Raw genomic sequence first — 21,476 nt, 5'->3', positions numbered from 1 at the left:
TTTTTTTTTTTTTTTTTTTTTTTTTGGTACAGGGGTTAGAACTTGGGACCTTGCACTTGCAAGGCAGGCGGCAGAACCACTGAGCTAAATCCCAAGCCCATGGCTATCTGTGTATCTTCTCTGGAGAAACACCTATTCATAGACTTTGCTCACATTTAATTAGATTATTTGTCTTTCGATAATTGATACTCACATATTTTTTTGATGCCACAATGAACCCTCACGAATGCCCAGCACATGTTCTATCACTGAGCAACACTCCCACATTACCTAAGACGACTGATGCTTAGTACTGTTCGTGTTTTTAGTTGGTTGCTGTGAGGACCAGGCTGGAGGTAGCGCCTCAGGGAGGCTGACTTTAGGCTGGCAGGTTCCATTTCCTGTGGCTCTTGTCTCCTATCCCCTGGCCGTGATCTGTGTGAATCTCCGGTAGAACTGAGCTGGGCCTGGGCACTGCATCTCAGATTTGTGGTAAAGTACATATGGCAGGTAAACCACTGGTGGTCTTGTGAGATCTGCTCCAAGGGTTGGGGGAGGAGCCACTGCTGTCGAAGACCAGCCGGACAGAGAGGAATAGTGCTTGGAGGGACACTTTCAGGGCTTCTTGGAAGGGTGGCCTCAGCTGTCCCAGATGGAGGGCAATGAGGAGAACACCCAGTGTAGAGAGAGAGAGGGCTGAGGAGTTGTTTCATTGGACTGCTGACTGAACTGGTGGGCACTGACCACCCTGGTGAGATTTCCCCTGGTTGCTGAAGGGAATGGGTCAGTGCTCTGTGTGTGCAGACTGACGAGTAGATGTGTGGACACACTAAGGGAGCTTCAGTGGTTCTGCCCAGCGGCGGGGACATCAGGGCATCAGGAGCTGCAGGGCAGTTGGGCCTCCTGTGGGAGACTCCGAGTCTCTGTGGCTCTGGGCACGGAGATGCGCTTCCCCTGCAGACCGCCACATGGGCGGTGACCACCTCTGAGTCTAAAGCACGGAAGTCTGTGGCTGTGCCAATGTGTATCTCTCCTCTTGTCTCAGAGTTTTCCCTGGAGTTTATTGCTATGCAAGTTTCTAAAAAGTCAGAATTAAAACCAGCTGAAAGGGGACCAGTGCTAGATGAAGAAATAGCTTAAATGATGGGTTATTCTCATTCTGTTATTCTTGGCTTTCCAGAAGAAAGGTGCTGATAGTTATGAGTTCTTTGCAGCCACCATTTCGTGACAGATTTCTGGTTCAGTCTCAAATGTGATACTTTACATCCAATTAGAAAGGATGTGTCCTGGTTGCTGTGTGGATTAGGTTCACGGAGCATTCAGCATAATTGTGCCTGTCATCTAGCAGAATTGTGCTCGTACGTGTGTATAGTATGTTGCCATTTACATATTCCTGTGTGTTGTTTCTGTGACTTCTGAGAGGCAGGTATTCCCATTGGCCAGAGTGTCAGTGGAGGGGAGTGAAACTTGGGAGAAATGAGGGGCATGCACAGCCTCAAGGGGTGCTGCTGGCCAGGTGGGGCCGGGACCCATGCCTCTTCTGGTCATTGTGTCTTCTCAGGTTGAGGCCAAGGTTGAGTTTACTGCCAAGTAGAGTCCTTCTGGTGTGAGTGCGCTTGAGATTGTAGTTTTAATAAAAACTTGCAAGTTTTATTTTTTAGAAAGTGAATCTACTATTGTAGAAGAAAGAAATGTTATTTCTCATTCATTTTCTGCATATTTAGTTTTTCCTTGTTTCAGTTTTCTCTCTTAGAGCCCTAGTGATTTTATCATCTGATGCCAAATTTAGAGACAGGAAGGCTGCTTTGGGCTGTCATCACAGAGTGCCACAGGCTGAATGGTTTCTAAAGAGGATGGGTGTGGGTGTGGTATGCATGTCGCAATCCCAGCTGTGTGGGAGGCCAAGGCAGGAGGCCAGCTGGGCAATTTAGACCCTGTCTCAAAATAAAGAACAAAGGCCAGGTGTGGTGGTGTATGCCTGTAATCCCAGCACTCAGAGGCTGAGGCAGGTGGATCGCTGTGAGTTTGAGGCCAGCCTGGACTATATAGTAAGTTCCAGGTCAGTCTCAAAACACCCCCCCGCAAAGAACAAAGGGCTGGGGCTGCTGCTTGGAGCTGATGTGCCTGCCTGGCATATACCAGGCCCTGGGTTCCAACGCCAGGATACAGAAAGCGGAAACCAAAACAGAACAGAAAGGAGGCTGGGAAGTCGAAAGTCAAGTGCCAGTGCCTGGTGAGGGACTTCTCAGTGCACCCTCATGTGTGCAAGGTGGGAGAGCAACAGGAGACAAGTGCCGTGTGTTCACGTGGCAGAGGAGCAGGAGGAGCGTGCCCACTCCTGGGTGCCCCGTCTTGATGGCATCAGTGCCCCTGGAAGGTGATGCTTGTGACCTGAGCTTCTCCCCACAGTCCTGGCTACCTGCAGTGCTGCAGCAGGGGTTCAGTGTCTAACATATGAAGTTGTGGAGGAGACAGAAAACTTCAAGTCACAGCAAAAGCCAAATCAAGCTTTAAATATGATGACTTAGGTAGTTGAAATAAGAGTAGGAAATGAAATGCTATGCAAACAGTAATCATAAGAGAACTAATTACATCAGAAAAGTAGACTACAAGACCGTGAATTTTCTTAGAGACAAAGGGATGTTTCCTGATGGTAAAAGGATCAATTCATTAAGCAAATATGTGAGGCCCAAATGCGTATGCACTTCACACTGTTGGCTACTGTGCAGAGCACACATGAACTGAAAGGGAGAAATAGGTTTACAACCACAGACAAATTTTGACACCCTTCCTTGAGCAATTGATAGAACAAGTAAAGTAAAAATTATTAAAGATATGGATGGTTTCAGCCACACTCACCATTTCCAGCTGATTTGTAGAAAGCTGTATCTATGGACTGAAAATGCATGTGCTTTTCAGGGATGCAGCAAGTAGACCACCTGCCGGTCAGGGACAAGTCAAGGGGAAGGCAAGAGGTTGAAGCAACACTAAGTTCATCTGGTCACACACTTTAAATTAGATATCAGTAACAATAAGATATCAGCAAATACATATTTTGAAATTTCTTTGTTTTTTTTTTGGTACCAGGGATCAAACTTGAGCCCTTGCACTTGCAAGGAAGGCACCGGAACCATTGTATTTTATAGACTTCCAAATAACTCACAAGTCAGAGGAATCACAAAGAAAATTAGAAAATGTTTTGAACTCCACGATAATGACAGCACATACCAAAACTGTGCGATGAGCTAAAATAGTACTTTCCGGGGAAATTTAACAGCTTGTAATGTCTTTGAGAAAAGAGAAAAAGTTTTAAATTAATGATCAAAATTTCTATCTTAAGAAACTAATCAAAACCAAGTAAAAGGAAAATAACTTAAAGGTGGAAATCAGCAGAAAAAAGAGAAGACACAAATTACCAGTTTAAAAAATGAAAGGGGGTACACCACTGCAGATCCAGTAGACATTAAAAAGATAGTAAGGGGAGTTATTTAGGAGTTTATGCCAGTCCATTCTAGAACCTACATGAAAAGAACGCAGTCTTTGAAAGATATAGCTTAATAACACTGATACAAGAAGAAACAGAAAAATTTAATATTCCTTATTGATTTTAGAAATAAAATTTGCAATGAAAAAGCCTTCACACAAGGAAAATGTCAGGGTGAGATAGCTTTAGTTACTATGAGCTCTCCCCAACACTGAAAGAAGAAATAATACCAGTCTTCTAAGAACTCCTTTAGAAGAGAAGAAGAGTAAATACTTCTCCAGTTATTTTTTTTTTTAAGGTAGCATAACCCTAAAGAAATCAGACATCAACATTTTGATAACTATGGACAAAAGTTGTTTTAGAATGTTGGCCAATTGACTTTTGCTTCAACCCAAGGAGGATTAACTGCCAAAGGAATAGCTCTTCTGTTGTAAACAGCTAGAAAACTGGACCAAATGTGTGGAACAACTATGCAGTGAAGGGCTGTGGCTCGAGAGAAGGGCCATAAAAAAGGGGAACCTTGCTGTCACTCAGCTTCTACTTCGAGGCAGTTTCTGGGCTGCTGCACAGTTAGAGGGAACCTGAATGAACCCGGCTTCTTGCTGAATTGAGGAATTGGGGAAGGGAGTTTGGGAGGCTGGAGAAGAGGGACTTACGTGAAGAGCCCCAGATGCATGCTGAGGCTGCCGTCAAGTCCTTGGCCAAGTACCTGTCTGTCTGCCTGAGAGTGGGGCAAGACTCTATGAACTGGGGAAAGACACCAGGAAGCAGTGCGTGGAACAGTGTTCGGTGCTGTTGGAACCGAGGTCTGGAGAGAGCGAGCACTTGTGGGAGGCTTGCAGACAAGCTGAGTGAGAACCTGGGAGAAAAAGCCTCTTTTCCACTGTGCCCTCCAGCAACCTCTACTGGAAAGGATATCACACCAGCTGCCAGAGGAGAAACATTCACAAGACATGGCCCCGTTATCATAGAGGTGATCAGTTGATACTTGAAGCATCGAGCATTCAACAGAAAAGTAACCAGCCTGCAATAAAATAGGAGCACGTGATCCAGAATCAGAAAGAAGATAAACCAGTCATTAGAAACAGGCTCACGGATCATCATCAACAGCAACAAAACTATGAACAATAGCTCGGTAAAAGATAGGTACCAGTAAATGATGACTATACTTCACAAACAGATGTGGCTGATAACCTGGAAATCTGTTCAAGGAACATTTGTTGGTCATCACACAATTACTAACTCAAATCAGTATGTGATACCAAGTAATAAGAAATGAGAAAGATCAATAACACTAAATTTTGACCAGGTTGTATAGCACTTGAAAGTTTGGTACATTGCTGATGGGTAGAGTAGAATGATGCCACTTTGAAGTAGCTTTTTTCTTTTACATAAAAGCATACATCAACCCTCTGATCCATCTGTTCCACTCCTTAATATTTGCTTAAGAGGATTGAAAACATCTGTAAGAATGTTTGAAGTAGCTTCTTTATGGGTTAAACTTGTAACCACCCAAGATGTGTATGAATGGGTGGATATGTAAGCAAATTGTGTTATGTTCACAGAATATAATACTCTTTCTTCTTGTAATGAATGAACTACTGGTACCTGCAACATGTGTGAGTTTTATAGACACATATTGATCAAAAGAAGAAGTGTTCAGGAAAGTATCACTGCATGTGATGTTCATATGAATTGCGAGAACAGGCAAACTCATCTGTAATGACAGGTGAAGCAGGTATCAGAAGGTCATTAGTTCAGGATTACTGGAAAAAAGTGATAGAAATGTCTAGATTTTTGTTGGCGGGGCTGTGTTAATATTTTTACATAAAAATTATACTTAAAATATTATTACTGCCCCAAACAGCCAACCAGCCAGCTAAGTAGCCAACCCTCCCATCAGCCTGCTGGCCAGCTAAATGGCCAACAAACCATAGCTAACCAACCAACCAACCAACCAGCTAGCCAGCCACCAGTTGGCCAACAGGCTACAGGCTGTCTGTCTATTCATCTGTCCGTCCATCCATCCAGCTAACTAGGCAGCTAACCAGTCAATTATCTATTCATTATCCATCCATCTATCTGTCTGCCCATACCTCATCCATTCATTGTCCATCCATCCCTCTGTCCATCCATCCACCTGTGCCTGCCAGCCAACCAGCCATCTATCCAACCATCTAGCCATCCATGCAGCCAGCTGGCTAACCAGCCCCATCTCTTAATGGTACATCAGCTTCTGTACCCCTTGGTCCAGTCCTCTTCCCAAAGCCCTGCCTATGAGTGCACAATGCTCTCAGGGAACATTCTTGATGTAAACTGTAACGATGAACTTGGCAATTTTTTCTCTTTCGTATTTCTTTAAATGAAGCCTATGACATTGTCTGTTTCTCTTCTTGCTAGTAGAAAATTTGTTGATTTTGGAAAGTCCTTGGACTTGGCCATCCTGCTTAGTAGCTTAGACCTCTGTTTCTTGCCTGATGGGGCACTAGATGGTTGCCGTGGTCCTGAGCCTTCTGTCTGACCATGGCACTCTCAGAGGAAGGAAGAGAAAGTTGCCTCCAAGTGGTCCCCAGGAGCAAGAGTGTTTCCAGAAGCCCCAGAGAGTGCTGCCTGCTCAATGGCTCAGGTGGTGTCCCAGGTCCACCTTGTCACAGCCACTCTGAGGCCTGCTTATCTCTGCATAGAGTGCCACTCAGACACACCTTTTGGGGTGGGGTGAGGTGGGTTCAGTTTCCCCCCAGGCTGCAGGAAATCACTCTGCACTGTTGCAGTTCTGCCAGAAAGGGGTGATTGGGCCCGGGGTGAAAGTCTGTCCTGGGCATCTGTCAAGTCCTGGGCATCTGTCAAGATGGCTTTTCTCCATCAACCTAATTGAGCACATGGTATGGCAACGAGATTTTCTATGTTGGACCATCCTATTGCTGTTGGAGGAAATCCTGCTTGTGTGTACTGTTCTTTGGCTATCCTACTATTTTGATCTGTAGTTTAGATCTCTGTATTCATAAGTGAGAGTGTCTGTCACAAAGTTCTTCTAAGAATCAGAATTAGCACAGTGGAGAGACCCTGGCGTTGAAGGTAACTGAGTTCCTGTGTGGCCTTGGTCACGCAGCCTCCCTTAGACCGTTTCTCATTTGCACAGCAGCACTCACATCCCTGATGAACTCAAGCAGTTCCTGGGATCAAATAAGATCTTACATGTGAAAATGTTCTTTAAACACTAAAGCTTAAACAAGGATAGCACTGTGTTTCCTGCTGTATATTCAAGATTTTTGACTTTTTAAGAGTTCCTTTTAATGAGGAGATGGATTCAGAGGATATTAATGAGCCAGTTTTCTCTGTTTTTTTTTTTTTTCTTTCCCTGAAACCATAAACAGAAACAGAGCTGTGCAGAGGGAGAGGGAGAGGCTCCGGGAACATGATTGGTAAACATTACCTTATTGGTGTTCAGATATTAGGTTCCTGCTTTTCATAATATCCTGAGGGAGCTGGGGAAGATTTGATATTTTTCTGAGATTGCTATAAAATGCAAGTTATTGCTGATACCATTGCCCAATTTTTCTGTACTTACTTTACTTAGACTTTAGTAATTGGAAAAAGATTAGATGTCAAAACTTTGTATTTTGTTGATTATATTACCAAAGTCTTCTCTTTAATCATTTCTTTTATTCTTAGTATTAATCATTGGCTCAGAGCTGTTAGGAGAAGAACCTAATGGTGGATTCTCACTCAGTGAAGGGAATAATTCTGTCTAGTGGTCCTGAGCGTGTGTAGATGTACCTGCATGTGGCCCAGGTTCTGCAGATGTCCGGGGTGTATGGACAGGGATCTTGGGGGCACAGAGGCCAGGTAGAATGTGGAGCCCCTTACCCTTGCCCTACACCCCCTGCCGTGCCCGGTCCGGTCTCCTCTCTGGCCAGCCCTGCTGCTCCTGCCTTTTCCCACCTGTTGGTTTTGTTCTGACTTGTGCTTTTCTGCCCTGAAGCCGCGTTGTCCTGGCTGCGCACAGCCTTAGTTAATGCTATGTAAAGATCAGCTTATCTCAGAAAGCAACAGCTTCTAAAGCCACACAGAGAAAGCCATGGCCTGTAGGTATCAAACTGTAAGTGGGAGAGAGTGACGGGTGAAAGCGGGAAAGGGGAAGCCAGTTAAGGTGGCTGGTCTGCGGACACATGTTGGGGGTTAGGGGAGGGACAGAGAAAAGTCCCTTGGAGGGAAGGAGGCTGTGCCCCGGGCTTCACTATTGAAGGGAATGTGGGGCTTCACTGGCCCAGGCTCTGGGTCACTTGGGTGCATTTTGCAAATGCTTACTCTGAGATTTTGATGCCAGCAGATAACATTTAGCTTTGTTTGAACAGAGTGTTGACTTACCTTCTCCCATATCTTACAAGCAATCAGCTGGCTTTAGTAGTACACACCTGTCATCCCAGCACTTTGGGTGGCTGAGGCAGGAGGATCCCTGTGAATTCCAGGCCAGCCTGGGCTACAGAGTGAGGTCATGGCCAGCCTGAACTAGATGGTGAGACTTTGTCTCAAAAGACACCCCTCAAAAAAGTCAGTCTCTGAGATACTTATCATTTAGATTTATTCTGGATCCCCCACCCCCAGTAACTTTGGTGGAATATGTTGGGGAACTGGGGAAGATGCTAACCTTTTGTACACTCTCGTTTTTCATTGTTCTTTTTTCTTGTCCACAGAGGAGTTACGGAAGCTGAGCTGGTCCGGAATCCCTAAGCCAGTTCGCCCAATGACCTGGAAGCTTCTCTCAGTAAGTCTCTTGCTCAGTGTGCTGCCTTTCTCCCATGAGGACAGCTGCCCAGCTGCCCAGCTGCTGAAGGTGGCCACCAGCTGTGCCTCGTGCTGCCCGTCATGGTCACATGGTGACCCAGGGCTTTGCCATGGCCAAGATGGCATTGTCCACACTTTGCTTAGTTTTATGACTGATTTGACGAGGCTGGCAGAAAGTGAGGATTAGCAATACTTTTTGATAGCTGTGTTCTTCTCATCTGATTTTTAGTGTTTAAAAAAAAATCATCATAGGATAGCCAAACCTGTGCTGTAGGAAGTGTATCAGGTCACTCTGAGAAGTTGGGCATGTGCGGTTCATCAGGGTGTGTGTGTGTGTGTGTGTGTGTGTGTGTGTGAGAGAGAGAGAGAGAGAGAGAGAGAGAGAGAGAGAGAGAGGGAGAGGGAAATTACCAGGGAGTGGAGGGAGGGAGACCGAGAAGGGGTTATCTGAGAGTGTCTAGCTGTGAGAAGTAGTTTGTCTCTGTGGTGGAGTGTGGGGTCCGCCCCTCAGGCCTCGTAGCGGGCTGCCTCCCTGGATACCCTTCTGGAAGAGTCGAATGGGTGGTACTGGTCACCCGCACACCCTCATGTACTTAGTTAACCCCAGTTTAATATTGGAAATGAGTTCAGCTCTCAGAAAACTTCAGAGCAGTTTACAGACAGCTTTCTTCTCTTTTCCTTTTTTATTGTTTTTGGAGATAAGTCAACAGAGAACCCTAAAGTGTCTGCTCTAAATTGGGTCTGACTGCAGTGTTTAAGAGACTCTTTCCTGCTAATGAGTCTTAATAAATCTGCAGCTTAGTACCTCATAATCCTAAATGCAGATGCAGCTCTGAACAGTGAATATTTATTGATTAAATATTCTCTTGCAATTAAAATTATACCTGCTGTGATTGCTTATATTTTTGTTTTGTGCTTTTTATTTTGAGCATTTATATCCAGTTATCCTAATGTCCTCCAAGAGAGGGGATGAGCCCTTCAGATTGGTTTGTAAAATGTTTTGGTGAAAATACCTTGAAGATCCTTTTTTGTAACTTTATGTTTATTGGGGATGCTGCATGTGGGTAGGAAGTCTTTATGTGAGAGTTTCTGTGCTGCTCTTTTCTTTTACTTGCCAGTCTGTGCGGGTGATAGTTGTGATGCCAGGAAGTGCCTGAAAAGGGGCGCTGCGGAGCAGAGGGAGACAGTGACAGCCATGCCCCATTCATCAGTGGGGATGGGAGGGTGGTAGATGTTGCAGCCTCTGCACAGGAGCCCTGGCAGTGCCAGCTGGAGAAACCCAGTGTGCTCAGGTGCATTTATTTAGCTGTCACTGATCATAGGGGACTTTGCTCGGGAGACTGAGGAATAGACCCTGGCCACCGCTCCATGTAGGGGCTTTCCTGGCATTTTGGAGGGACTGTGGTGTTCCCGGGGGAGGGCCTGGAAAGTCGTAAGACCAGAGACAAGCTGTCACTTTCAGATCCCAGCAGAAGGGGCCGGATGGGCAGCCAGGGGAGTAGGAGGACCCAGGAGGAGTCCAGGCCACAGTCACTCCCCAGACCCGGAGGTCACCTGGGCTTTGTCCTGAAGACTGGCTCTGGGAGTAATGAAGCTGGTCCTGGAAGGCAGGGCCGTGGAGGTCCCCTGGTGGTCCACGCAGTCACTCCGTGGAGAGTCATGGGGCCCTGGGTTTAGTGCTGGGGAGTGGTGGTGGGGAAAGAAGACCAAGTCCATCCGTTGCTCCCCTGCCTGCAGAGCAGAGAGGAGAGCACCTGCCATTCCATCATACCCCTTACTGCGTGGAAAGGGACCTCTTTGCTCAGGCCCTGTTCCTGTCCCCCTTCGCTCTGCTTGCCCTGTGCCTGCCCCTTTACCTGGTGCGAGTGCTCTCTGGGAGCAGACCAGGTGCATGCATGGATTTCTGCAGAAGCAGAGCACTTTCTTTCTGCTGGGTATCAATTGGTGACTCTTACCTAGTGGTTCTGGCCCTGTGGCTGCTCCCAGGTACAGTTCCCCACTCATCAAGGGTGTGGGGGGCGTGAGAGTGGTGTCATTCATTCACCTCTGATTCAGTAGGGGTTTCTCCTGATGCCTTTTCCAGGTTTTTTACAACTCTGAGGGTCCCCAGGACCTATTGAAGAATGGGGCTTTTCCATCTTGATTGAGCCTTAGTGTTGTCTGGGAGCTTGGGAAATGCTCAGCCATAGGCTCCTGGAAGGTCTCCTCGTCCAGATCTAGAGGCTCTGGGACACTTGGGCTTCATACAGGGCAGTGATCAGGGCATGCACAAGTCGGCTGGGAAGCTGGTCACTGGCAGTCATGTGCCCCATGATGGCAGAGCACCAGGGACCGGAGGCGCACGGTGGGGTCTGGGTTGGGCGGTCGAGGTGTGCATGATAGGCCAGAAGCCTGCGCAGGTTTTCCAGGTGACTCCACGAGTAGGAAGTCAGCTCTGCCCATCCCAGGACTGAGAGATGGAGAGGCACACGGGCTGAGGGAGCTCCTCCTGTGACAGGTAACCAAAGCCGCCTCAGTTCCCAGTGTACCAAGGGCTTTTCCCATCACATTGGGATTGCAAGAGCTTCATGGAGGCACCTTACTTTCCTACATGGCTGCCATTTCTAAAGAAGCATCACGCGTCCTCTATCCTGAGCATGCCATTAAGCCACCAGTCATGCTACTTAGCAATTAAATTCCACACAACCAGCTTAGTACCATTAAAAAAAAATTAGTGCTATAGAGAACCGTATTTTTGGCTTTCTTTTTAATAACTATTTGAGCAGCAAGAAAAACTCATTAATTGGGCCTGGGATGTAGCTCAGTGGCACTGTGCCTGCCTAGGAAGCACAAGGTCCTGAGTTTGATTCCCAGTACTGGGAAAAAAATCTAATTAAACATTTAACATTTATGTTAGTGAGTATAATGATGAAGAATGATAAGTGCGACCACAGGTTCATCTCACCCTCTTCCAGTGCGTTGAGGAGGGTTTCACATGAGCATGGTGGGAGGGCACAGTCGGGTTTTGTGTCACTGGGACAATTTAGGTATAAGTATATGCATGCATTGTTTTACATTTATGATTAGTGTTTTTATAGCATGCTAATATAGCAATTAAGTTTTCTGTAGTTCTGTCATTTAAAATTCATTGCATACTTGAATATATTTCATTTGCATAATTTCTAGTCTTGCTTAATTATCGAAAGGCCTCAACTTGCGTATGTGTGTTTTCCTTTAGGAATGGGAATGTCAGGAGTATGTGTGGGGCTTTTTATCGATTATGTTCCCGTGATGACATACGTGCCTTTTAGGATTTGGGCTGCAGTGAGCTAAGTTAAAATTTGAGGAACAGGAAACATTTCTAAGAGTGCTTACCCTGTTGCCCCATTTCTGTACCAGGGTCTGCACTCTCCCTCTGACACCCTGGAGACCTGGCTGTCCTGCATGGCAGCTGGACCCTGGCCGGGCACACTGGCACCACTCTGGCTGCTGCACATGGCACATGCCTGCTGTCTGCCAGGCTGCTTTGGGCCTGGTCTGTCCTGGACATGCTTCCTGCCTACTCCACACTTTGTCTCTTCTCTCTCCCCACATCTTCCTCAACATCAAGACCAAACTGAACCAAGATTGCTGGTCACGTGCTGGTCAGAGTTAGCTTGGGGGTGGGGTGGGGTGGGGTGGGGTGGGGGTTCTAAGCCCATGGGGGGGAGCTGTTGGCCAGAGTGGGGGGGTGGGGTGGGGTGGGGGTTCTAAGCCCATGGGGGAGAGCTGTTGGCCAAAGGGAGAAGCTCCCACTGTGGTGGGAGGAGACAAAGGGAAATGTACGTGAAGTTGATGGAAGGTGATAGGTGCTATAGAAAGCTCCTGGGGCAGGCTGCTGTTCTGTGGACGGTACAGAGGGCCTCAAGGACTGGTGGCCTTTGAGCCGGGACTTGCAGGAAGGAAGGGGAGGCTCGAGGGTTCCTGGAGGCACAATCCAGTTTCTTTCTGTGAAGAGATCTTGTCTGTTCCAGGCCAGTGTATGTTGCCATTGTGTCTCAGCCCAGACAGAGTCCCTGCCCCAGTGAGGTGGCATGGATGACGGAGAGGGTGGCACAAAAGCAGTGAGACAAGAGCAGGAGGATGGGCACTGAGGAGCGAAGTGTGGTGGTGGGAGGACTGGAGAGTGGCCTGTAGCCTGGTCCGTCTGGTCTGGTCTGTGCTGTGGTCCGTGTGAGGCATCCCTATTCCTGGTGCCAAGTGGAGAGCCCGGAAAAGCTCTGTAGTTACTGGGGACTGTGGATGCCCAGGTGGATGCCCAGGTGGGTCATGCTTGACAGCACCTGTGCCAGGCGGCCGGGCACTGCAAATTGGCTATTGCTGTTGTGGTTGCTCAGCACCAGTATCTCTCCCTTATCCAGAGGAGCAGCCCCAGCCTGGCCTGCCTCGGCTGTGGTTGACCACCTCCCTCACTTTGTCAGCTGGGCCACTTTGTGGTGGGTACAGCTCTCCAGCATAGTGTAATTAACTGAGTGCTTTTTGGTGACATCACCGTGGCTGACAGTGGAGGGCACCAGGGTGTGACGAGGCTGCTGGGTGTCAGTTTCTTCTCCTTTTCTTGGGGCTGCTTGGGAATGGGCTCTTGGGCGTCAGGAGCCTTGAAGACCTATGCAGTGTGATCACAAGATTAGTGTTCAAGTTTTAAAAATTTATTATAATAAAAAACACTTTGCCATGAAACTCCGTCAAAATACTGGCCCTCCCCTCTGAACACACTCATCCCATCGTTCTTGCTGCTGTCTGAAGCAGTTGTGGAGGTCTTTTCTCTCATGAGTGTCTTTAGGAGCTCTGCTGCTGAGCGCCATCAGCAGAAAGGCAGGCTTCTGAGAATGCTACATTCACCGCATCTGGTAACGGGTGACTTCTGGCTGTTTCTCAGTCAAAAGAGCAGGAAAGGGAAACATTTTGAATGGATGCAGAGTATCGAGACAACCATGACAATGCAACTACAGACACTCACGGAAGAGGAGTCCAGAACTGCTGCAGAAAGTGGCAAGAACGGTGGATACACGAGTCTGAAGCGAGGGGCGGACTCTGAGAGGGATTAATGGCAGTGTCTTTTGTGGTCATAATTGAAAACAAATATTCATCGTGTATTTCAGTCACCCCTGGTAGCTATCCCTTTCAGCTAACAGTTCACTAGTAGGAATCTGATCTCAGGAATTAACAGATCCTGCTAGCTGACAATTTTAAAGAGTCAACGTATTTTGAAGTAGGAGACAGGTTACGTATCTTTACACATAAGCCCCCATGATGGTGGCCATGCAGCCTTCAGGATTCCTGTGTCAGAGCAGGGCTTGGCCCACTGTTTCTGTAAGGGTCTGGATACTAAATACTCCAGCTGGTGGGTCCAGCGGTCTCATTTACAAACATGCAGGCTGTTGCTGTGGTAGAAAACCAGACACTGACATGGGCTTGGTGTGTTCCAGCAAAATTGTATCTATAGAAATAGTGGCCTATAGTTTGCTGATCCCTGGTGTGGATCTGTACTTAGTGACACTGGGGACTTGCTCATGATTTTAAACGAAATATGTCAGCATGGAATGTGGGATGAAGGAAACGTTCCTGAAAAGTACATGAAAAGGGCTAATTGTAAAGATTAACAAATTGGGCTCTGTTGAGCAGGCCTTTCTTCATCAAAAGACGTTCTCGACACCACTTAGGAGGTGGACAGGATACTTCCCCGGGGCTTGCAGGCAGGCTGTGGGACTGGGGCCTGGGGGTGCGGAAGGAGGCAGACAACGTCACAGAAAGGGGCTGCACCTGAATGCACCCCACAGATCAGCCACGCTGCGGCGTTCGTTGCTCCCCTGGGAAATGCCGGTTCTTACCACAAGCTGCCGTGGGACGTGTGACCCTCCCAGTGTTGGCACGAATGGGGAGGAGTGGAAATCCTCGCACACTTCTGATGGGAGTGTAATCACTCGAGGAGTTGTTTAGCGACCGCTTTTAAAGGTGTGTGGGCCTAGTCATTCCACTCCCAGATGTGTACCTGACAGAGATGTGTGTCTTGTGCTATAAAATATAGGTACAAAGATATTTAAAGCAAAAGCTGGAAACTAGAATGGATTCTGTACATGGAGGTGTTAGGGGACAGTGAAAATGTATCGCTGTTTCCTGTTATAACCTGAATCATTTTTCCACACGTAATGTTGCATGAAGAGCAACAATTCCAATTCTTTGAGGTGAAGGTCAGGGAGAGCATGGGAGCCTCCTGAGAGTCTCAAGGGCCAGGTGTCTGACTCCTACCCGGGTGGTATTTGTGCAGGCGTGTGCAGTTGGTGAGCTCACCCATTTTGGGGGTTTGCTCTTCTGTGTGCATATTATATAATTATGTGCCACAGGGTGATGTTGTGAGTGCGTGTAGGACAGTGGCCACGTAGAATTGTGTCGCCTGGTGAGATTGTGGCCATCTTAGTTGGTGCAAGCACAAGCTGTGAAGTTTTCATGATAGAAGACTCACCTAAGCGTACATTGCTCAGAGCATGATGCATGACTGTACTTGTTTGTCATATATAATGGCTGCTGATGGGAACGCCCAAAGGGATCTAAAAGGTATATGCTCGAATAACTGAAGATCCAGCTGGATTCTAGCTGTATTTTATTGTCAAGGTCTGGCAACACTGATCTCCGTTTTTCATAATTTTTTTGGGTACCAGGAATCGAACTCAGGACATTGTGCTTGCTGGGCAGGTGCAGTGCTGCTGAGCTACATCCCTGGCCCAGCTGTGTTTTTCTTGGTGGACTTGTAGTTCCTGGTTCTGCCTTGTGGTCACATCATGGCTGCCTCATCTCCAGGCTGTCCACACTCATTTCAAGTCATAGCAGCAGAGAAAAGTCCCAGGCTTGGCTGTTATACCTGCATTGGGTCCTTTCTATGCCTAAGCCTGTTTAGCACTGTGTCCAGTGGGGTGGTGGTATTGTGTAATTCTTCCCCATCTGGACCTGTCCTGCAGAAAGGCGGAATTTGAAAACTTGTGGGAAGAAGTAGAGAGAAAATCTTCCTTATATAGAACACAGGAAACACTTAACTAAACAAGTAAAAGCATTATGAACTGGACTTCAAATTTAAAACTTGAGTGCAGTATGAAAAGGAAATCACAGACTGGGGGTATTATCATATAATATATATATTTTAAAGAGAGCATTGTATTTAGAATGTGTGCTGAGCCCAGCAACTCAGTGAGGAGACAGACACTGTGATTAAAGGTGGGTGGAAGGCTGGTATTAATACTTCACCTAAGAAGAGACGCATTGGCTCTGTGAAGACATTCGTGTCATTAATCACTGGTGGATGGATCAAGACCACACCCAACAGAATGACTAGCATTTAAAAGAGTCACATTCTGAAGTGTTGGAGGGGAATTAGGGATTCTCATAGTGTTGCTCTTTGAAATGGAATCTGGCAGTTTCTTAGAGAATGAAACATCAACCCACATTATCCAGTAACTGCACTCCCAGGTACCGTGGTGCATGAACTTAATTCTGTTCCACAATTCTGGAAAAGATGGCCACATTCATGTTCCGGCCATGGTCAGTGTTGGTGAGCCTTTTAGAGCTTATGATAACAAACGGCCTTGTGGCACGAGTGCCATAGGGTTGCCACCACTGGCTGTGATTGTGTTCCCCACAAACAAAAACAAAAATTTGCCACACACCTCCGTTTGTGACCAAATTGATCACAAATAAAAGCTTTTGTGAACTGAGGTATAGTTGTAGTAGACCATGAGAAATAAAAAACTGCATATTTCCAAAAATCTCATATAAGAATTATTGGTAATAACCTTTATTCATAATAGCCCCCAGCTGGAAGCAGACTGCGTGCTCACCAGCAGGCCAGTGGCTTAACTGGTACATCCTTGCAGCTCATTGCTGCTTGGAAGGCAGAAGGAAATAGGGTCCTGGTTCATGCAGCGGCGTAGCAGAATCTCAGGAGTTGGTGTGCACAAAATCCTGAGCAAGTCTCAGACAGACCTGCCTTCTGTGGGGAGGAGGTGGCACCACCCCACGCCAGGGTGAGTGGGCACGGACAAGCACGCAGGGCCTGGGGGGTGCCCCACACCTTCCTGGACAGCGGTCACACAGCTGATACCGTCATCAGAGATCATAGATATGTACCTAAAACGGTTGCATTTTGTTTTGTAAATTATACACCAGTAGTGTTAACTTAAAACAAACAAACAAACAAACAAACAAACAGAATAAAGAAACAAACAACCCCTCCGCTAGAAAACACTAGGCATTCTGGGCTCCTCCTGCCCTCCAGGGTGGCCATCCCTGTTTGGATCTGCACCCAACCCTGTGTATATTACATCTGCAGCTGCCAGAATCCCAGGAGGTTTTGTGGAGTAGGTACGGGTTTGCCTAAGGGCAGCTTTGTTTGCATGCATATGTGTGTGAACACACACTCGCATGGTGTAAGCGTGAGGCCGCACAGACTCCTGTTCCTTACAGTCTGTAAGGTGTTGGGAGGAGGGGTTGCTGCATTTTCCAGCTAGGCCGTAGGAGGCCTCACGTCCCAGCTGACCCTCACTGGCTGTAATGTGGACCTGCTGGGGGCGTGGAGGCTGTTGACACCCTGGACACAGGTCTGCCTGATGTTCTCGCTTCTCCGTGTATGGGATTTCAGAGCCATCAGGCTCATTTCATATGTGAGCCCCTCCCTGCTAATTCTGTTTTTCATTGTTATAGTGCATATTTTCCGTGCACAGTGATTACATTCCTTGTGGGGAGTTGGTACCTGGACAGAGCACATCTTAATTCTCTTTTCATCCCCTTCCCTCCGTCTCCTTCTCCTTCCATCTCTTGGTCCTCTTTCCTTCAGCACAAGATCTATCTCCCTGTTTTTTATTGCTTTGTTTATATTTTGGGTTTCTCATGTAAGAGAAACCATGTGATATGTAAGCTTGTGTGTCCGATTTATTTCATTTAACATAGATGTGAACCTTTTTATTTCCCTTTTCTAATCATGGCCCTGTGAGTGAGCAGTAGCCATATATGCGTATTTATTTGCTTTTCTTTTCTCCTAGGGTTACCTTCCTGCCAATGTTGACCGAAGGCCAGCCACTCTTGAGAGAAAACAGAAAGAATATTTTGCTTTTATTGAGCATTATTATGATTCTAGGAATGACGAAGTTCACCAAGACACATACAGACAGGTGGGAGTCCTTTTTCTTTTCTGTCTCTTGAAAGACTTTGATTTGGTGATGGTGTAGGAAGTATTTCATCTTGTCTGTGATTGGTTCACAGATTTTTATTTTCTCATAAATAAATATATCTGAAAACCAATAATGGTAAATTTCCTCTAATGATAATACGTGGCATTCCTTGTGCAAAAGTAAAAAAGGATATTTGAAATTAGAAGTACAAAATGGATGCCTGAGATCTGTCTGATTAGCAGGATATCCACCTCAGAGTGCTTGCTGGTGGCCGTTTGGCATCTCTGAGACCTGCTGCCTGAGGATTAAGGACGGTTAGCACAGGGTAGGAGCCCGCCGGCGCCTGACAGGGAGGCCCCATGGGCTGTAAGGCATTATGCTCCCAGGTACGGTGAGGGGACTTAGGTATGAGTGCCGATAGGTGAAAGGTGTTTTAATCACCTTAGTTCCGGCGTGACACTGCTCAGTCCATGGCTAAAGGTTTTGCCAGTTTGTCGTTTTGCTAGTTAATTTGATAAAAAATGGGTATAATTACATTTTCTCAAGCAGTCAGTCTCGACAGATGATGTTTATAATGGGAAAAACACTTAAAAATGATTTACAATTCATAGCACATCCAAAATTTGCTGTTAGAATAGCTCTTTGAGGACTTTATAATTCTTACTCTGTATAGTATGTGAAAGTTCAGAGTGGTAGTTCTTAATCGGTTCCTTTGTCTTGTGTCCGCACAAGCTCCTGGTTTCCCTGAGGCACATCGGTGCTGAATGTTTCTCTTTGTAAGCTCTGCTTCTCTGTGGAGGAATCTTGCCAAGTTTCTCCACCCTAGATGTGGGATATCCCCTTCTCTTCGTCGCTTAGGTGTAGATCTGTTGGAAAGGTCCCAAGAGAGGCCTTAACTCTGATTCGTAGTCAAAGGTTCTTCAGGTTAAGTGGATTCTTTGGAAAGTGTCTTCCTGTCAGCAGGATGCCACTGGTCCTGGACGCCTGGTGACTTGTGGAGGAGAGCAGCTGCAGGAAGCCAGGCCAGAGCCCCTCCAGCCCCTCCAGGGGGCCCTGCCCGTGCTGCTGCCCATTCTCCAGCGGGTGCTTCTGCTTCACGCTGGGGGCTCTTTGGCCGTACTGGGCCACCGCCTGGGAACCCAGGGAAGTGAGTGAGTGCAGAGTGTGTCTGGATTTGGGGAAGGAAATTGTAGCTCACCTGTTTGATGTTCCCACGTCACTGGTCTTTTGAAATGGATACATTTGATATTATTTTGCACATGTTTTGATGTATTTTTATTCAAGGAAAAGACAAAGGATAGCACTGGTGTTTACCAGCAGGATTTACCAGGCTGCATTCTGTCATGAACTGCTGAAAGGAAAGTTAATTACAGACAGGTTGCACACATCTTTACTTAGTTACTGCAGTAGGTAATAAAAAGAGCCCATATTATTTTGAATTCCCAAAATATTTTTACATTAATATAAATGAAAAAATGTGATGTCAGGAGTGGTAGGTTTTCCTGTCTGCCTGATTCTTCTGCAGTGAGCAAATGTTTCTTTTAGAGCAGCTCCCGTGCTTTCTCTCCGTGTGGCCATTTTGGCCAGAGCCATGGTGTCCCACTCCAGTGGGGCTGCAGAGGGGCCTTAGCATGTCCCTCAGGCACCTTATCCTTTGTCCATCTGAAGATGTCCTGTCAAGGCCATACAGAGTTGTTCAGAGTTAAAGATTCGTTTGGTGTGTCTTTCCCTCTGGGTCATTCCATAGACCACTGTAGCCTTTGTCCCACTTGCCAGGCCTGTGTCCATTGGGGGCAGGCTGGGGGAGGGAGAGGTTACAGTCCTGTCCACCCAGCTCTGTGCAGTTCCTCTCCTATTGTGATGGCAGGGAGTGGGGTGTGACAGGCGCTCTCTGTGCTGGCCATGTAGTGAACATGTTGCCTGTGGTCTTGAGTAGGATGGGCCCTACTGGCCCTGGCATACAGAGGCAGGTGAGACCCTGTTCCTGGCTTGCAGGAGCCTGTGGTGCTTATCCAGGGGCAGACTGTGCCCACAGGATTGTTGCTGCAGGAAGCTGTGTGCTGCAGGTAGCTCTTCAGGATGTCCTGGTAGTCAACATGGTGGGCCTTGTTCCCTGCCTGCGGCTGAGCTCCTTCATATGCCCTCCTGGCATCTTCTAACCCTGCCAGGTTGCTTGGTGTTGCTGCCCACATAGTCCTGTGCATGCCATCGATGCACGTGCATCTCAGCTGGTTCCTTAGGCTGAAGGTCCATAGCTATCCTTGATCTGTGCCAGTAGCACTTTGAAGGATGCAGAGTGGGCTTTTTATAGCTAAGGAGACTGAGTGGTTAACCTACAGCCACAGGCCAGCATGTGCAGCGTGAGGCCTTGCCCCAGTCTCTAGGTTATTAGGTTCTCTGTGAGTCCATCAAGGGTGATCTGAAGTGTAATTCAGCTGCAAAGTCCCTCTTGGTTTTAGTTGTGTCTTTTCTCAGCCTGGTGTGCTGCTGTTATCCCGGAGAATGGGAGCAATGGCAGTTGCTGGTGTAGGGCATTCTCATGGATGGGATGTGAGCACCAGCCTGTGATGCCAGCTGTGCTCTCTCTGTCCCTTCATGAACCTAAGAGTGCCCTCCTTTGCAGTGTTGGGAACATTGTTACAACTCCTGTCAGATGGTGGCAAGGCAGGAATTGGCTGACACCAGCAGAGACTTTCAAATGCTTCCTTTGAAAAGTGTCCTAGACTCCCTAACGACCATATAAGTAGAAGAAAATGTGGCCTGTGTTCCAAGAAGGCGCTGTCACAGCTGAAACCCTGCACACTATTGATGTACTTGAATTGCTCTCTGTGTCAGAGGCTGAAAATCAATGTTTACTAATTGCTATGGATTATGTTACTAAATAGCTGAGGGCTTGCTCCGCTCCTAATCATGCAGCAACCCGTGCTTGGTTGGGAAAGCATCGGGCAGACCTGTTACCCTCGGACTGGTAAGCCTTGGTCACATAGCATGTGCTTTCTGGACTCCTCATCCCTAGCAGAATTTGGGATGGCTCAGTGTCCTCAGAGAGTGCAGAGGAAGGGGTGGAGTAGGCTCAGCACCAAGTGTTGCTCTGTGAGTCAGGGTGCTTGTAGTGATACTGTCGTCCTTTTCACTAAACGTTTCTTTCTCCTGCATTTCCAGATCCACATAGACATACCTCGGATGAGCCCTGAAGCATTAATACTGCAGCCTAAAGTGACGGAGGTAAGAGGAGAAGTGATGACTGGAAGTTCACACTGTGTCTCTTTGTTGTGAGTGACCATGCTCACGGTACCAGCAAGACAGTGGGAACCCTTGAGGGGCTGGACCCAGAAAAGAGTGCAGGGTGGCCGGTTTCTGGACAGTTTCCCTTAGTGGACATAATTGCTGATAGGAATTGCTAATTGTTCTTAAATATCTTTGTGTAATATTGTTACATATAAAAGAATATATGTAACGTGTATGTGTGTCTAAACTCATAATCACCCCAGCTTTAGGAACTGGAACCCTGCCAGCGTTGGCTAACGTGCTGGCATGAACTTGAACCTGACTCCTGGTGTTGAAGGTACATCTGCACAGACCCTGCCCCGGAGACACGCGGCTCTTCCCTGGCTCTCATGCCTCTGGCTCTATGGCTTTTTACTGAGGGAGTGGTGTGTCACTGACTTTTGCATCCTTTGGAACTGTATCACATATTCGGTTAGTCTCTGCAGCTTGATTTTTCCCCTCTTGTTGTTCAGCTGCCTGTCGTATCTAGTTGTATAACAGTCCGCTGTTTCACTATCCCCACACTTCCTTTGGCCTTTCTGCTGATGGGCGCTTGGGCTGTTTTTCATGTGTTTTTAGGAATGGTGGTGTGGGCACTGCCATGTGCATTTCCGCAGGTGCCCCGCCAGCTTTCTCTAAGACATTTCAGAGGAGCACAGTTGTGGCCCTGGCCAAGTGCCTGTTCAGCTCTCAGTGGTGCCAGCGGCTTCCCAGAGTGCTCTGTGAGTGAGGCTCACCTGCAGAGGATTCCCACCCTTGCCAGGCGTCGCTGTTTGGTTTCTCTT

General features: G+C 47.2%; 1 protein-coding gene across 3 annotated transcripts in view; it reads left to right on the top strand.

Annotated features, from left to right (window-relative positions):
- The window catches only part of Tbc1d22a (TBC1 domain family member 22A), a 323,373-nt gene that overhangs the window by 80,779 nt on the left and 221,118 nt on the right, over positions 1-21,476 (top strand). For all 3 annotated transcript variants that reach the window (XM_010634302.3, XM_033766172.1, XM_033766171.1), the window contains 3 exons: positions 8,158-8,228; positions 17,296-17,424; positions 20,587-20,649. In XM_010634302.3, coding sequence (XP_010632604.1) covers positions 8,158-8,228; positions 17,296-17,424; positions 20,587-20,649 — 263 coding nt within the window. The remainder of the gene's footprint in view (positions 1-8,157; positions 8,229-17,295; positions 17,425-20,586; positions 20,650-21,476) is intronic.

This window comes from Fukomys damarensis, unplaced genomic scaffold (genome assembly GCF_012274545.1).
Source record: "Fukomys damarensis isolate Sample0158 unplaced genomic scaffold, DMR_v1.0_HiC HiC_scaffold_19, whole genome shotgun sequence".
NCBI lineage: Eukaryota > Metazoa > Chordata > Mammalia > Rodentia > Bathyergidae > Fukomys > Fukomys damarensis.
The sequence above is the reverse complement of the archived record's forward strand: the minus strand, read 5'-3'. Positions and strand labels throughout refer to the sequence as shown.